This window comes from Xylaria bambusicola (genome assembly GCF_022495145.1).
Source record: "Xylaria bambusicola strain CBS 139988 unplaced genomic scaffold F5B22scaffold_52, whole genome shotgun sequence".
NCBI lineage: Eukaryota > Fungi > Ascomycota > Sordariomycetes > Xylariales > Xylariaceae > Xylaria > Xylaria bambusicola.
Window position 1 is genome coordinate 109068 of NW_025953605.1, and position 18768 is coordinate 127835.

The window sequence follows — 18768 nt, forward strand, 5'->3', positions numbered from 1 at the left end:
GTGATACTGTTGCTGGCCTTTTAAGGTACATGATTAGGTGACCTAAACCACATCTCATGTTGGGATTAGAGATAAGTGCAAGAATCAAAGATTGCTGGCATGACTATCGCATTGGGAACCGCAATATGGCAATGTCGAAGGTATCGTTATGTTGCTCTTTGGCATTGTCATGTTGCCTGAAGCTAAGCGACGTTACTTGTAGCCCGCTATGTTGCACTCGGGGCTCATTGTTGCCTGGACAGCTCATCAAATCTCATTGGAAGGTGGTAACCTTATTCCAAGACAAGGCGAGAGGCGTGCATTAAAGTGAAACCTTCTTGAGCATGGCCGGCTTCTTCAGGGATTTATAGGTATTCTGTGTGGTCCAAGTCAATCTAGAGCGGGCTCTCTTAATTTGGGTATGCCCGGATTTGCTGCAAGATATGCGAAGCATCTCGGGCCGACCCAGAGTTTAATATGAATCGAATCGCGTCGCACAAACATGATGCAGCGTTGAGCAGAAATCTGATTATCGGTAGTGAAGCGACAGTCTTCGCGTTTCATTTGGATACGTGAATCTATTCAGCATGGTGTCAGGCGTTCAATCGATAGGTAGCTAATCGTTCTGGAATGTTTGATAATCGGGAGACGGCAAGCTTGTTTTATAGTGGAATGCCACATCAGACTGAGATGGAGTGCCAAGACAAACTCGAAACAAGAAGTCGGGCGGAATATCAAGATTTAATTATATTCCTTGCCTTGTCAACACGTGACTGCACTCTTGTGTGGCTCATAGTTGGCGTTGGCTAATGTTGAAATTCCGAGACAGTTGTCTTGGTTGGTACAGGGTGTCTCTTGTATTGAAGAAATACCCAGTATGGTGTGCTGATGATGCAATGACAGCAGGGTATCATGCCAAGGTTCGGCTATCTATGGCTGGGCAAGCCATCTTGCAAGGCCCCTTGTCGACGCCAGCAACAAAGTCTAGAAGAGGAAAGTCGTGCTTCTGGCTAGCTGGCCAATACCATTGGGAAGGCTGGTCTTATACCTACCATTATATGCCGGGATGGATAGCGCTACGAATAGACACGAACTCGTATACTTCCCTTCTACTATTACCCAGTTGATCATAGCATGGCGTTGATAAGACACCGCTACTGTGATAAGCTGGTGAATTGTGCCTCATCGTGAGGTGGTCGGTCGTGATGGGCTTTTCCCCGCCTTCTGCCAAACCCCCGGGTTACCTCACCTACATACTCTACCCCAATCCGCATCTGCAGCGTAAGCGCTGTACGCTTGACATGTGCCAATCGTATCTGCTAGTTGCGTCGGACGATGTTCGAAGGAGGCTGGGAGCCAAACGTGGGGCCGAGTTCGTGTTCAAAGCGGCAAGCGGAGTATGCTCACCCACCAGGTGGTATCGTGACTACCATATCGTCAATCCGCCATCGTAAACGTAGTAGCGGATCTCGTCCATCTGGAGGAGAGTGATGTGCAATTGGACGATTAGCTTGTGATGCCCAGGCGATATACTCTCGAGCCCGGCCGGTCAATGCAGATCGTGCGTCTGGAAAGTAAATTGCTTGCGACGTTCCTTCATCACGTTGTGCTTGTGTTGGTAGCGTTTCGAGGCCGTGTGTGATGTGCGGATGGGAACACTATATAGCTTAATAGCCGGTGCCACGGGGCGCTGGTAGACGCGTAAGCGGCCATCGTCGACGGTGGGTGATACAGTACATAAGAGGCCCGGCAGGTTGCCAAACCCCGTCGGCTTACCGGGGATTGGCTTGGTGCCGACGTGACACGAGACAGAGAGAGCACATGGAGATGGAGTAGTGGCCTGCCTGCCTGCCTATGAGCAGTGATAACCACCAGCACCACCATCAGAGTCAGGGCGAGCAGGCATGGACGACGCCTCGGAACTGCATGTCTCACGCGAGAACAATAAATCCATATAATATCCGACGCTCGTGCCTCGACAAAGAACTGTATATGTCGAATGAATGGCCATCGTGTTTGACCATGTTTGAGAAGGGTAGCCAGGGTAGGCAGAAATGCCAGGCATTGGGTGACTAAGGAACAGCTCACTCGCTGACCTAAGAAAGCTTGATTGAGCACCCTAGCTCACACTCTTAACGTGTATAACTACTCCGTACTCTACCATCAAATACCTACCTTACCGCCCCGGGGGGGGTATTCGTAAGGGTTACTGCAAGGGTTACGGCATTTCGAAAGGCTTACAGCTGAAGACACTTGCAGGGCATTTACCAAATGGTAACCATGTCGAAATGGAAACCATTACGGCGAATTTATTCTATTACCGTATAATAATTGTATATAAAAATAAAACATTACCCATTCGTAATATTTACCATTAGCAGACATACTTACCGTAATTATGTCCAGCCCTTTAAAATAGCCCATATTACCCCTACAACCCCTACAGTCCTTTGCAGTACAGACCTAGCCATACAGACCTAGCCATATAGACCTAGCCATACAGACCTAGCTACTTATTCAACCAATCCAATCTATCGCCAGTTTCAAGGATAATCGTTGTAAAGATCAATCCAATCCAATCCAATCTACTCCCACCACCACCACCACCACCCTAAAGGCTAGGAAACCTATCGCAATCGCTTCGCAGTTCAGGACTTTAACGGAAGATTTCTCAACCTTCGTTAAATAACGTACTATAAAGTAAACTACGGTCATACTCTACTATAGTAATTATTTCTAAATTTGGACATAGTATTACGCTTTGACATGGTTTCCAAATTGAAAGGAATATAGAAATTCGAAAGGTACACTGAATTAGTATGGAATTCGTATACAAAAGCCTTGTAGCCATAATAACCAATTGGCAACAGCGTATTCCACCTGTCACACTTGCAGAAAGGCATACTGACCCAGTAACCCTTGCAGTAACCCTTACGTATACCCCCCCCCGGCCGGCTAGGTAGGTATCCATGCTGGTATTTGGGGATTATATACTTACATAGTATGTAAGTAGCACTTTCAAGACCAGCTTGTTGATCACATATATGGATGGCAGTACAATAACCACCAGGTGATTCTGTAGAAGATATCAATTGTACAATGTACAAAACATAATACTTACCTAGTATCCACCTCTTGGAAGCTCCATCCTGGTCACTGATAGACTTAATGCGAGACTTAATGTAGAATTCAAGCCTCGAGGCCTTAAGTAAGAAGCTAACTTTAACGCCACCCCGGGTAAGCGAGTTGCCGGCTCGTCTGTTGAAACAGTTGGGAGGACAATACATAGCAGCGGTCGACTGATGACGACATTCTGCCCACTTGGCGCGCAATATTTTTTTTCTGTCCGTCGCGTGTTGCTCTTTAAGTAGGTAAACAACGTTTGACCTGTGTGGTTTTCAAGATATCCTGATCGTACCATTATAATTGACAAGATCTAGAAACGCACTTTATATCAGCGCCCGCTCTAGCAGGTACCGTAGATGGTTCTATCACTTCTCTTATCCAGGTGGCCACAACCGACTTAAACCATAAATATCCTTGGGGACTTATGAGGGCTTGTATAAAAGGGATAATGAGGTTATCGCGAGTTGCGAAATTACACTACAACTTTGACCTTAAATTAATATTATCCTAGTAGATTCATTCTACAGTGAGCCTGCTACAGTACCTAGGTAGGTATCTAGGGGTGTATTTAGGGTATGTGCATGTACTGTACAACTTACCTAGCGTTTACTAGGTGGCTGAACTAGGTAGGTCCTCCATGCGCTATGCGGCAAGCTAGCTCAGCTAGACACCTAAGCTTATAGTGAACATGTACACTAAATGCATCTCTGTTCGTTCAAGACAAGCTCTCTTTGTTTCCTTTGTCCACCCCTTATCGGGCCCTTTCGTTTCCGCGACATCCGTTCTCATTTTCATTTAGTCTAGACATTCGTTTGCTTTCGTCTTCTACTTACTTATGTAGGACTCTCTTCGCCTTCGTAACTTTGGTAGTAGTGGGCACTTTGTAAAGCTACAGTTATGGTAGTCTGACTGTGTAGATGCTGGTCGCTTGCTTAGTATTTCATCCACATTCGTGAGGCATTCGTCGTAGTAGGTAGGTATTTGTGTACAGACCTCGTACCAAGGCCAAATAAAGATCAATCAATCATCTGGCATTAAAAGATACAGTACGGGCATAACTCGTGTTCCTTTGTCGAGTCCACCTCTATCCACCCTTTCAACCAACCCGTCAGCCAGTCGCTGTGCTTGGCACATGGGAGCTGCAGCTGGGCCACACACACACAATACCTGATTACAGTATGTACAATTCAGGCTGCCCTCTTATCTATGAATACTTATGTAGGTATGTGTAAAACGCCGGGGATCATACAGTATCATACAGTACAGCGCGTGATGGAACAAAGATCTACCCTGTGGCCTTTCTATTTCGATCTACAGATGTGCTGTTGTCAGCCCAGCTACCTACCTACCTAGTACTTACATACAGCGCTAGAGGTACAAGTACTTTAAAGCGTCCCTAGCGAGATTAGGTAGGTATCTACTAGACAGGCGAGAACAAGAACTTGCTGAGCGCTTTAGTGTAGTGTACGCTAGGCCAGACCAGAGCCAGAGCTATGTGGGCACTGTATTCAGAACCTGTTGTAGGTACGGCACCTGTAGCTTGCTGTACTATGTACTGTAGATAGGTACATACATATGTACATAGGCAGCTATCCACTCTTCCCGTATCCATGATCCATCCTCTTTTTCTTCCCTGTCGTGTTGTCGTCCCGGCCACCCCCCCATTCCCACTCCCCTGCAAACAACCTTGGAACGTCCATCCATCCACCCTGTCCTATCCTGTCCTGTCCAGTCCAGTCCTGTCCACTCAATCCCATCCTATCCTAATCCTCGCTCGAATCCTCGTCCACCTCCTCCTCACCCAGGCCAAGGCCAAGGCCAATTCAACCCACCATTCGTGTCCGCCCATTTTCTTTCTTCTCCTCCCTCAGCCATCCGATTGCTCTCTATCCCAATAATCTCCTGAGAGGGATCGAGAAACCCGGACCACAGCTGTCTGCTGTCCCGCGAAGCCATCCAACTCCCCACGTCTATCCGATCTCGAGCTCCTCAACACACAAGTCGGGACCCTCACTTGCCCGTCTCGACATCTCGGGACATCCCTAACCACCTGGCCGACTGCCAGAGCCCCGGGGCCTTTGATTAGGTTCGGTCTTGACCATGCGAAGCTACGACCATTGTTCTCTCGGTAGTTTGTGACTAGGATTTGGGAATCGTCTACAATCGGTTGGCTCGCTACGCAATACTGCCCACTGAGCCATTACTTTGGAAGATAGGAACAAGAGTAAGTGGTTACAGCCATCTTCGGGTCAGCCTGGGACCTCTTCCCATCTATCGCCAAGTCAACCAACCCCATGGAATCGTTGCTCTGCGCAGTATATCCATCGTCAACTCTACAAATCATTCACTAACCTGATCTCCCCCGTTTCTAGGTACCTTGAGTGGCTGTCTTGTTGGACCCCCTAACATGGCTCGATTGCGATGTAGCGTGCCTTTCTTGGCTGCTATAGCCTCTATAACCTTGATAACTGCTCCTGCTCTTGTACAATCCCTTGACATGGAATATTGTGCAAGCATGAATACTGCCGAAACTCCAACCAGTAGGTTCTCTGTGATACACATCATCCCAGTTGTGCTGGGCTGACAGTTTTGAAGATAGCAGTATATGGCAATCCAACGGGCTATGCCACGACTTCTGCGTTGATCACGACGGCACCGCATATGCCTTTGCCATTGTTCAATCGCACAGTTGCTGGTGCAGTGACTATATACCTGCCGAGTCAGAGCAAGTAGACACCGGCAAATGCAGCGATACCTGTCCCGGTTGGAAGCCAGACACTTGCGGCGCCCAAGGTCTATACGGATATATAGCACTAGGTTTGACCCCGTCGGGTACAGCAGATGCGAGCACATCAACATCTACTACAGTAAGTATTCTAATATCTGAACGAAAACCTGACAACCACCACAGATAGCACAGAGATTTCTGGGTTCTTTCCTATCTTTCTTTTTCTATAGCGTCTAGCGGTTTCCTATGTAAACTTGGGATGATGGAAGATATTTCATTTTAACTGTATATGGGTTCAGGAGCAAACTACTACTCCGACCGTGGAAACATCGAGTACTGTTACCTCAACAGACGACTCGACCACAAGTACCACTGCAACTAAGGCCTCTACAACTATTAGAATACCTGTATGCTCCGCTGGACCAGTTCAATATGTTTCCTGTTGTTCTTTCTCTTTTCCTTCTCTTTCTTATCTAGTACAGCTGCATGGTTTGAGACGGGGTTATTAATTCTCCATGGCAGGAAAGCACCCCTTCAAAGACAACCGACCAAACTACGTCCACACCTACTACGTCCGTCAAGACCGTAACGGCTGGTGGGACGATTAGTTACGAGACAGTGACGGTGCTGCCAACGGCAAATCCAGATCCTGGAACCGGGTCGGGCCCCAGTGCTGACCACAACGGGACTACGACGTCGAGTAAAGGGCTTAGTAGCGGTGCTGCTGCAGGTATCGCCATTGGAGTCTTGGCTCTCGTTGCTATCATCGGTGGCATTGCCGTCTTCTTCTGGCTCCAACGCAAGAAGCGCCGACAGGAGGAAGAGCTACATTCCAGACCTCGTAGCCATCTGAGCGGCTCACAGGGTATGATGAGCACACCAACGACCACCATGGCGTCTATATGGGATGGAGAAAACACGTCGACAGGCCGGAGAAACAGTCGTCTAATGCCTCATGATCCTCGTATGGACCCGTTTGCCACCAACATTTACACGCGATTCGAGAACAAGAGTCGAGAAAGTATCAATACCCTGCAAGATAATCAAGACTATTCGAGGAAGGTGCTCCGAACAACGAATCCCGATCCTCCAGATCAGTAAAGAATGTTGATGGACACGAGCATTTTTTTTCGGGGTGGTGACAGTTGATGGGCACGAGATTTAGCCGTTTTCTTCGTCATTGGGTCATTGCATTGCATCTTTCTTTACGAGATACCAGGACGGCGTTTCAGGACATTGACATTTGAGAGCGAAGTCGACACCTCAATCGACAATCAGTTAGCATGGCAGTTCGACCTAGCTGGCCTTAATGTGGGCGCACTGCGATAATCAGGTGCATTCACTCGCTCGCATTTCTAGGATTCTTTGATGAACGCATCTGAACTGTCACGGCGATTATTAGATCGACATGTACGGAGAAAAGGGAAATGTCTGGAAGATTTTTAGAGATTACGTTTCGAACACAGTTTCTTGGGGGGTTTGACGGTTGGTACATAGATAATGGAGCAGCAGGTGGGCCTTGCCATGACGGTAAAACTACGAGAGATTACGACGGTTTGAATTCTGTTCGTGGAGACAAGAACCTCATCTGTTCCTCCACCACAAGATGAAAATATGAAAGTAGATTAGAGTCACTCGTACAGTGGCAAAGGAGCTTAGCTCTCTGCTCATAAAATGTATATATATTATGACTCAGGCTGAGTTCTTGTTCAAGTTATGATCATGTGAAGCGTAAAATGCTATATACACACCACATTGTTAAAGGATCTTTCGAAATCATTTCATAATAAGTCCAGCTATTCAAATCAAGGGGTTTGCGTTCCTTCGTTCCTTTATTCCTTTATCTCGTATTTACCTGTGCAACGTGGCGCAGTGCAGTAGTAATTACCGTGCTGTGCTGTACCATGCTATTGAGCTATGCTGCATCAAACGTTTTTACATAGGTAGGTATGAACCAGCAGCAAAACAGTCTGAGCGCACAGCATCATACCACTTGTCTATTCCCTACCGAGCCCTGTCTGTATGCCGGTTCCCGTCATCTGAATCCAGGTCTATGACTTTCGCAAACACGTGATTGGAAAACTTATCGTGCCTATACTCTGAATCCTAGATTCAAGTTGGACGTTTGTTTCTAACTGGTGTAAGAGAAATGCTGCATTTAAATAAGACACTTGATAAGTGTAGTTACTTCCTTACTTCCTTATTCCCTCACTCCTTCCTACCTAACTATCCTGTGTTCTTATATTATGTGCTTATCCTGTATTTTGCCCTGTTTTTTTGTCGGTACTGGTGGATCAGGCCGCGTATGCATGCGTATGTGTACATATGTGTATGTGTACATACCTAGAGTATATATGCAGTCCGGGATCTCCGGCATGGTTCGGCTGCCGTCCGCCCGCCCGTCTGTTTATTTCCGGTTACGTGCAGTGCAGTGCAGGTTCCTTGTTACTTGACATACTTCTATGTTACATAGGTAGGTGTACCGTCTTGTGAATGTTCGGGGTTGTTGGGTTCAGAGGAAAGTTAACGACATAGTGTTATGGACATGCTTGTGTGATGGATATATTGCCGTTCGTTCTAATATTAATGTGTAGGACTACTCTAGTTTTATTGTATCAGGTGATCTCCTGTCATGTTATGTTATTTCGGTACTGATGCTACTTGTGTACAAACATTGTAAATAGATAGGTGTATAGGTGTGTAGATGCACCGAGGAGAATTTTATAAGGTTGACTGCGTGGTTCTCGCAGGGATCACCACCTATCTTATATAAGCTTAATACGACTTCATACCTTATTATTTTAGTCGTTCGATCTTTAGATCTGTGTAAATCCATCTTGTTAGAGGTTCCATGTCTGTATGGCACCTCGTGTAGCATAGTGTTGGTAATCACAGATGCTACTACTAGCTTATACGACCTGTTCTCGTTGCGATTGCCAGTTAGCTAGGACACTATTACTTATTTACTATGTATTCTTTGAATTTCACCCATGTATAGTGTTCGCTCCCCCTTGTCACTGCTTACTTGGTAACTTGAAACTAGAGCTACGAACACGAAGAATTTAGTTCGCAGTGTCTGCCTAATGATTTGTAGATGGTGTAGAAGATAGCCGGCGACTGAGCGCTGGAAATATAAAGGGGTGAGATGAGATACTCAGGTATATATGTATTGCTACCTATTAGGCAGAGCGAGCTAGTGTAAAATATGCAAGATGTTTAAGATGCATAGAATTTCGCGTTCTCGTAGAAGTGAGGAGTTGTATGAGACAAACATCCGGCATTGAGAAGAACATAGTCTAAGCTGATGCTTGAAATAACCACAGCATTAACAGTCATTCATATTTCGATCCAGATTTGTACCAAACAGCTCTCAGTTTCGGTCCAATCGCTGAAAAAGAAAGTTCGAGTGAGAACGTTGACTGACACTCCAGCGTCGACAGCAATCGACCGGCAGGTTATGAAGCTCGCACTTGGGCTTGCCAAGAAATGTACAACACTGGCAATCTCTTCGGGCATGGCAACACATCCCAAAAGCATGGACTTATTAAGAATCTCGCCACCCCCAGGCTGCTTCTGGATCCCTCGTTGTAACATAGGCGTATTGGTAAAACCCAAACATACTTCGTTTATTCGAAGGCCACTTGCGCAGTTTTCAAGAGCTGGGATTTGCTGTAGCTTCAAGATACGATTATTTCAGTGTGGAATGAGAATATAGAGACGTACCGTCACATTTGATAATCCCCCGTGCAGCAAACTTGCTTGCTACATAGGTCGTTGACTGTACCGTGCCAGAGAGGGCGGATAGGGAGGTGATATTGATGATGGCCCCTGGTCCAACTTCGCGTCGCCCAGAGCGTCCTTCCGCAAACTGTGCCTCTTGGTCTTTCATGGCGCTGATATCTTTCTGTAAGCAATGTAAGATACCTTTCAAATTGATCTCTTGTAAATAATTATAGTCCGGCTCGTTCACAGTCAATATGTCGGCCGCTACCCTCTGAGGAACCTGAGATACCCCAATCAGCAATGCACTCATATAAACAAGTTAGCAAGTCTTGCTTACACCAGCACTGTTGACAGCGCAGTCCAGTCGGCCAAAGATTTCCTTGACCTCCTAATCACGCCCCTCACCGATTTACGATCTCAGACATTTACATGAAGAGCAACTGTCTCGCAATCTTTTGCTGTTGCAATGTCTTTGCTTCGCTCAGACGCGGTTAACGCAGCGTCCAGATTCAAGTCAGCAAACACAGCTACACGAACCCCTCTCTCTGCAAAGGCCAGAGCTGATTCACAGCCAATACCACTCCCTAGAAAGTCATGTTAGCTACCACCGAATGATCAGGCAGGCGGATATCATGGAATACCAGCTCCAATAGCAACTGCTATTCCATTCACATCCACTACGCTTGTTGGCACGCGGGTAGAGGGAAATATACTTTGAGTGAAATCTATAAATAGACATGAAAAAGAAAGCTGTTGCAATCCGAAGCTAAACAGGTTATTAAGGGTTGAGATAACTATAAGGATACTATATATCGAAGCACCAAGCTGAGACCCCTCTTTTCAAGAGTAGTACATGTAATCCCATGAATGATCTTGAAGATCAAGTTACAATACACCTTACGGCAGGACGCAGGGTTCCCTTTATGATATCCAGCGTGGGGATCGTCAAGTATCACCACCTTCCACTTCTAACAGCTCTTGTTAAGAGCAACTTGTCTTATTGTTGGGACGTCGTAATATGTGCACTTGTGCGAGAATATGCACGCGACATAACACAAACTTTGGGTAATATAGCTAAGGCCGGACATGCCCGAAATTAGACCTGCCCACAGCCGTCATCAGTAATAAAACCAATATCCCAGAGCTGTGCAATATAGTCTTAACTCAGGTTTCCTTAATCCACCCATGGACAAGAGAGCTCCACTGTTGAGGTATCTGATAACCTAACAACACCATCACATCCTTCTCTCCTAAAGGCTTGCACTTCCTACAGTAAGCCAGTTGCTTATTGCCAACAATAGTATCCTCGAATTCTGCAACGAACTTCAAAGTATCTTTGCACTTGTCGCAATTCCAAGCCATGTCTTCACGTACCTCGTCGAAAGGCCTGAAGAACGTGGCCTTGAGGATGTCGCTCAGAAAATCAGCAAGCTCAGGATCCGTAAGTAACTTCTTCCCAAAGAGTTCTTCCCGGAGAACAGTATAGCGTGTAAGCTTTACGTATAGAAGTAGTGTGGCTTTTAGTGCTTCAAGGCTGACCAAAGCAGAGGTGCTGTATAAGCAAAAACCCTGCCTCACGACCACCCCCCGTCACGACCAGGGCCCTAGGCACCCTAAAACGCGCTTTAACTCCCAACTACCTAATTAAACACTATTTAATAACGCAACCGTATTTAGGTTTTACGATAACTTTTTACCCTTATTCTGTTTAAAATTAACTCCTTTTTATTATTATATCTTTTAATTTTAAAAATTATTATATTATAGCTATTATTTATATAGTTTAATTTAAAACCTTAATTTAAGCAATAGTATATATTTAAAATATTAATAGATTATACCTATATTATTAGCTTTAAAGTATTCCTATTAAAAAATAGACTTATATTAACCTTTAAGCTTTATTAACCTATTACGAACGTTAATTAATAAATTAAGTAATAAAGCAGGTTAAATTAAGCTTTATACCTTTACTTTTTAAGTTTAAACTTATAGCTAAACGTATATTAATTGCTTTAAATAATAATAAAAGCTTTAAAAAAATAATATATATATTTTTTAACTTAAAATAATAAAGTTAAATTAATTAAATTATAATTTATTAATTATATATATATTAATAATATAATAATAATTAATATTAACCTTTTTTTTAATTATTTTAAAGCTTTAAAAATTATAAATATTCTTTTTAACTATTTTTATAATATTAATAAAATAGATATAAATTAAAGCATTAATAATAATTATTAAATAATTATTAATTTTATTTTATATTAAACTTTTAAAAAAGTTATTAAAAAAATAAATAAATTATTATTTTTAAAATTATTAATATTATTAATAATGCTTTATTATTATTAATAATTTAAAAGGGTATATAAATATAAAGTTAATAATTTCCGAATTAAAATTAAAGCTTATTTAAAAATTAATACTTTAAATATTTACTTAATAGATAAATTAATAATTTTATAATATTAAAATAATTATAAAACCTTTTTATACTTTATATTTAAAGCTATTATAATAATATATAATATATATTAATATATAATAGTTATAAATTATATATTAATAATAAATTTCTTTAAATTTACCTTTTAAATAAAATTTAACTTTTATTTTATAAACCTTATTATAATTATATATTATAGCTATTAAATATTAAAATCTTTAATTTATTAAAAAAAAAGTTAAAAAATAAATTATAAAAAATATTTATAAGTTATTTAAAAGTAAAGCCTTTAAAAAAAGATATATTAATAATATATAAAGCTATATATAAAAATATAATAAAGCTAAATATATTAAAAAAAGTATAAAAAATAATTAAAATATATTTAAAAAATTAATAAATATTATTATTTTTAAAATATATAATATTTAAAAAGAAAGGTATTATAAAGGTAATAGTATTAATATTTATAATTAAAGAATAATTTATTATATTTAATTTATTAAAAATAGCTTTAAAAATTATAATTAAAATACCCTTTAAAAGTTAATAATTATAGGTTAATATATAAAAATTAACTTAAACCTTCCCTTTATTTAATAATTTATTATAAAGGCTATTTTTTATAAAGGTTAATAAAGCCTTTAATAAAAAGGTTAAAATTATTACATTTTTATAAGTAAAGATTAAAGCGTTAAAAGTTAAACTTTAAAAAAATATTAAGGTTAAATAAAAAGCAATTAAAATAGGTCCTAATAATAACTTTATTTATATAATATATATATAAAAGGTAAAATATAAATTATATAATTATTTAATATATATTAACGAAGTTATTAATTAATACGTTTTAAAATATAAGGATATTAATATAAAAAAGGTTATTAAGGTTAAAAAATAATAGATTTAATTAAAAATACCAAAAAAAGCATCGTAAATAACGTATTCGTTAAGAAAATCGCTTTAGAAGTTGGGTAATTAATAGGCAGGGGGGGTGGTCGTGATAGGGGGTGGTTGTGAGGCAGGGTTTTTGCCTACTGTGCGCACCGCATCAAAGTATCGAGGCGTGAAGTTGTCGAGGCTGTCGATTGCGCTACTAAGGGAACAACTCCGAATGCAATGTTGCATTTCGGCTGCTTTTACAATCAAATATTCTGTCAAAACTTCGATCGCGCGTTTGCTAAGCCCGTCCAGATCAAAGGACTCGGCCAGAGCAAACAGGTCGATGCAAGCCTTCATCACGGTTCTTTCGTCTTCCATAGTATCCATAATACTTTTCGGCACTGAAATCTCAAGTCAAATAATGTTTTGTATCAAATGTTGCTGGCATGGACGTTGCCCTGTGTGGATGAAATAGATGACGCAGTTTACCTGCTCTAGAGACTGGCTGTCAACTTTGATCACGTAGTTGACCATGGTCGCTGTTTCAAAGAATGGGCACTGTGGCATTAGGATAGGACGATGGAGATTCCATGTCTCTCCCTCACACTTGACCTTCATATCTGAAAACATCCCCAACTCAAGAAGCTTTTGGGGGGAGTTAGACAGTCTCTTAGATGTTCTCCGGGAGTGTTATACTGACTGCTTATCACACTCAGATGCCATGATATGGCAATGTTGAGATGGACTGCTGCTGCTGCTGCTATATTAGTTGTTAGTACTTGGCGGCTGAGCAAGAAAAACAAACAAGTTGTTTACAGATAAGAGGCGCCAGTTAATATCCCTGCCTTGACTACCAGTAGCAAGATAACCGCACCTGCTGCTTCCAATGTTCTATCGCGTTGAAGCCAACCGTTGTTGCTTGAACTTCACAACATGAAAGATATCGCAGGCGAGATGAAATGTGTGCCTTCTCCATACCTTCCCATATCTGAAGGGCGGGAGCGAGAAAGATGAGAGAGAGGGAGAGACCAAAGGAAGGGGTCATGCGAGAGACGCGAGGTAACACCAAAAAAATGATCACCAGCGTGATTTTCTCCTTTTCTCCTGTTTTTATTTTTCGGCCGCGAAGTATTGACAATATCGTCGCAGCAGCAGCAACAACAACAGAAGCAACAGCAATAACTACAACAACAGCCACAACGACAATTACAACAATAACAACAGCAGCGAGGATTCTTTACACCTTCCGTGTTGTTTTTTCCCGCCTCCCACCCTTTCTCTTCTTTTCCTTCTCCTTCTCCTCCGGTTTGTTGGCATGACCTCGGCAGTTTCCGCGCCGACTAGGCCAGAAGCTTTTCACCTTGGAGACCTGCTGCGGTTATGAGTACAACCTGGCTTGAGAATTATTTCCTCCTGTGGATTTCAAGGGACAGCAGGGGCGCACCAGCCCTGACAGAGCTGTTAGACTCTTATAGCTATTAAACCCCAGCTCCAGACAAACTGACTTCAGGGGAGGCGGTGCAACATAAGTACCATACAATGGGACCTCCACGACAGGGGCCATTGGTCCCACGAATACGCGTGTCCAGTGTGTCCAGCGTGCCCGACATGTCCTACCTTCCCAACCTGACATAGCTGTCCACCTCGGCGAGCACCTCCTCTTGGGTATTCTACGGTACCGGAGTAGTGCTGGCTCTAATTAGCCCTCTGATAAGTGCATTTTCGTTTGCCAGGGTTCGACAAGTCCTGCGTCTCGCAACGTTGGCCGCTCTTCGCGAGGCTGGAAACGTCTTGACTCCAATGGAGAATGAGGGGAACGGGGGGAACAACAATAGGAGCGGCGGCAACGAGAGCGGTGGAAGTAATAGCTGCATTTCTCAAGTCAGTACGGAAAGACGGCAAGTAGGTCATGGCCAGGCTACGCCTAGATAGCTTTTTCGTTTGCTTCTTACCAACACCACAACCACTTCTGTACACTAAATGAGTACACACATCTCGCACATACTGCATTTAATGCATTTTTATTTGGAAGTGGGCCTCTTCTTTCCCTCTGTAAGCCCACCCACCACCTAAAGACCCAGCCCCTCAACAACCCACTTAATCGCGACGCGTTTCCCAGCTACCTTCTTTTTTCAACTATAAAGATCTCAATAACCGTACAACCTCTATTTCTATAACCTATACTATTTTAATCCTCTTTTTTTCAGCTATTTAGAATAGCTGGCCTTACCGTTTAATTACATACGATATATACGATTATTACAATCAAAGATAGTATAAGTATGTATAAGGCATTAATTGCTTATAATGTCGATAGATTGTATATATAGCGCCGTTTAAACTGTATACCTATTAAAAAAGAAGCTTCTAAAGCCTGGTAAGCCCTTTTAAAGGTTTAAAAAGAGTTATTAACTAATTAAACTATTATATAGGGTAATTTAAGCTATTTCCTATTGATTTATTAATTTAAGGAATATATTAAAGCTATTTTAAAGGTAGCCAATTATAATATTAAGCTTAAAAAATATTAATATATATAATATTATATTTGTTTTTTAACTTTTAAGGCCCTTTAAAGCTATATAATTAATTTTAAATATATAAATAGCGCCTTTATTATTAATATTAATACCTTTTTTAATTGCTTTAATTATTTTATAATTATTATAATCCTTTTTAAATGTATTTATAACGTTAATAAGTTTAAGGTTTTTATAAGCTTTAAAAATAATAATATAATAATTAAAAATGCTTTTAAAAAGATAATATATATAAAAGGATTATATAATTTAAAGTAGGTAACTATTATAATTAGGGGTTTAAGGTATAACTATATTAATGCTATAAATAAAGATTTTAAGCTAAAGAAGAAAGGAAGGAAAGATAAAACTAAAATATAAATATAAGTGGAAATATATATAGGCTAATAGCTATTATAAGTTATGTAACTTTATTAATATAGATTTTACGTATTTTTATAATATCCCTTTATAATATATATAATATTCCAATATAATATATATTTAATATATTTATTATATTTCCCTTTATTAAAATTAAAATATAGGTGTAAAATAAGTTGAAAAATTATTTATAGCGTTTAGTTTTAATTATAATGCTATTTTATACTGCAATATTATTATTAAGGTAATTAATAATAAATTTATTAATTGTTATAGCTTTTATTTATTTATTTAACTGTTTAAGTAATCCTAATATATTAAATTATTTTTTATAAAACTTTTATATTTTTATTAATAAGTTTTTAAAATTCTTTATTAAATATTAAATATTATTAAAGTTATAACGCATCTCCCACTTAACCTGGCCACCCAATTGAGCTGGCCACCCCCTTAATCTATATAAAACCCTAATGTTTCAATCTATAGTAACTTAACCAGTATTGGTCCTACGATTTAATAATTAGTACCGTTAGATCCGTTATTTAATAAGGAATCCAGCGGTATTTTTTACTATTTTTTACAAAATTTATTAAGCGAGATATTAAGCAATACGCTAAAGGGGCGCTAAGCAAGGATTAATTTAGCGCTTACTTTAGCGTATTGCTTAATAACTCCGCGAATATAAGTCGTAAAAGTTAGTAAAGGGTACCGTTGAATAGCCCTTTTTATTACGAATCTAACGGTATATTTCATTATTTTATACGACTAATATTCGTAGAGTTATTAAATTATCACGTGATTAGCGCACCGACGTTATTTGTATGGGCTAGGGGGGTGGCCAGGTCAATTGGGTGGCCAGGTCAAGTGGGAGATGCGTTAACCCTTTTAAACGATTTAATATTATAGTATTTTATTATACCCTATTATTTATAACTTAAATAATTGTTTAACTTTTTACTTTAATCCTTTTTTAATATTTTTAAGTTTTAATAATAATTAAATTTATTAAAATAATAGGTTTTTATTTACTTTATATAGTTAATTTATATAAAAAAGGTTAGTTATCTTTATTAACTTTAAAAGGTTTAATATATAATTATATCCTTTTTTTTTAAGTATTTTAAAAGGTTTAACCTATTAGGAATTTAATTAAATAATTAAGCTATTAATTATAAAGCCTTTCTTTTTTAAAAAAACCTTATTTTTTATATAAAAGTTTACTGGATATTACTTTTTATTCGTTTATACTTTTTATTTCTTTTATATAACTTTTATTATTTTATAAATTACCTTTTATACTTTATAGGTCTATTATATTAATTATTAAGTTAGCCTTTTAAGTATTATTTTTTTAATAGTATTTAATAAAAGTAGTAATAAACGGTTCCTTATATTAATTTCTATTAAGACCTTTAATAATATTATATTAATAATTAAATATTAAAAGGCGTTATATATAAAATTTAATATAGGTAAATAAAAGCTTTAATTATTTTAATATATATTAATATAAAAGTATAACTATTAATTTAACTTTTAATTTATAAACTTTATAGCTTTTTATATTTAGGGGTAAAGGGTATTTCTATATTAATATTTAATATAAGTTAATTTATTAATCTTTATTAAAAAGTATAAAATAAAGGGTTTTATATTATTTAAAATCTATACCTTTAAAAAACCTAAAAAATAATAAATATATTTATAGTATTAATATATTATATCTTTTACTATATTATTTTTTTTATTAAGTATTATAATTAATAAGTAATTAAATTTATTAATAAATACTTATATATAATTATAGCTATATTTATTTAAAGGTATATTCTTCCTATTAATTATAATATAATGCTAAATAGCTATAGGAATTAATAATAAGTATAATAGTTTAAATATTTTATTTTGGAAAACTTTATTCTATTAATAATTATAATAATTATAAATATATATTTAAATATTTTATTTTAATAAAAGCTAATAATAATCCTATTTAATTATTTTAATATATTTATTTTATTTAAAGTAAATAATAATTATTAAATAATAAGCTTCTTTAATTAAAGCTATTTAAAAATAAATCTTTAAGTTAAAGGTTTACTTTAAAATAATTAATTAATAGTTTTTACATTTTAAGCTTTATTTTTTATTTTTTTATTAAATTAAATCTATTAAATTAAAACTATATAATATTATTGCCTTTTTTTTTATAGCGGCTACCAGCCTTCCTAAGGTTTTAAATAGGATTAAAGCTATATTATATTCTTTAGCTTTATAAGCTTTAATAATTAATAGATTAATTATTTTATAGGATAATATATCTATTATTACATTCTTTTAATTAAACTAATATTAAAAGGTAATATTAAAGTTAAATAAAAAGTTTACCTATTTTATTTATTTTATAAAAAGGACTTTTTTAATAGTAAAATATAATAAAGCTTAATAATTAATTATTATAAAAAACTTTATATTTAATAGCTTTAAATAATTATACTTTATAATTTAAATTATAATTAATAGTTTTTTATTTTATATAGGATAAATTTATTTAATTAATAATATAATTTTTAAAAGTATTTTATAAGCTTTTAAATGTTATCTTTTTATTATTATTAAATAACTTTATTAATAATATTTTAAAAGGCATTAATTTTAATTTTAATAAATTAATTAAGCTAAAAAAAGGCTAATATTAATACTTTATAAATTAACTTCTTTATTAATTTAAAAGCTTTTTATTATTTATTACCTATTTTAAATAATATACCCTTTTTAAATAAATAGTTTAAAGGTTTAACTATATTATTAATATAATATATAAATATTTAAATAAAGTTATATAGCTTTAGGAATAAATAGATAGTTTAAGTATTAATTAAATATTTAAATTTTTAATTAATAATAGTATTTATCTTTTTAAAGTTTATTTAAATATCCTATTTAACCTTTAAGATTATATTTAAATA

The 18768-nt window shown here is 37.5% G+C and overlaps 2 protein-coding genes across 2 annotated transcripts; one reads left to right on the top strand and one right to left on the bottom strand.

The window, feature by feature from the left end:
• Positions 1-5188: 5188 nt before the first annotated feature.
• F5B22DRAFT_432326 (uncharacterized protein) lies at positions 5189-7097 on the top strand. The gene is made up of 5 exons (XM_047971766.1): positions 5189-5329; positions 5478-5645; positions 5701-5972; positions 6133-6240; positions 6356-7097. The coding sequence occupies exons 2-5, from the start codon at positions 5513-5515 to the stop codon at positions 6932-6934; spliced, it is 1092 nt and encodes a 363-aa protein (XP_047827072.1). The 5' UTR covers positions 5189-5329; positions 5478-5512; the 3' UTR covers positions 6935-7097.
• A 2072-nt stretch (positions 7098-9169) lies between these two features.
• Positions 9170-10918, bottom strand: F5B22DRAFT_650317 (oxidoreductase; the record flags this gene model as incomplete). Its single annotated transcript, XM_047979299.1, has 4 exons — positions 9170-9492; positions 9557-9836; positions 9986-10140; positions 10828-10918. The coding sequence occupies 4 exons, from the start codon at positions 10916-10918 to the stop codon at positions 9170-9172; spliced, it is 849 nt and encodes a 282-aa protein (XP_047827073.1).
• Positions 10919-18768: the final 7850 nt, after the last annotated feature.

Excerpts from the sequence above, each read along its gene's own strand:
- F5B22DRAFT_432326 (XM_047971766.1), top strand. The coding sequence starts at position 5,513 with ATGGCTCGATTGCGATGTAGCGTGCCTTTCTTGGCTGCTATAGCCTCT. Across the intron at positions 5,646-5,700 it reads TACTGCCGAAACTCCAACCA|ATAGCAGTATATGGCAATCC; the intron begins GTAGGTTCTCTG and ends ACAGTTTTGAAG. Across the intron at positions 5,973-6,132 it reads GCACATCAACATCTACTACA|GAGCAAACTACTACTCCGAC; the intron begins GTAAGTATTCTA and ends ATATGGGTTCAG.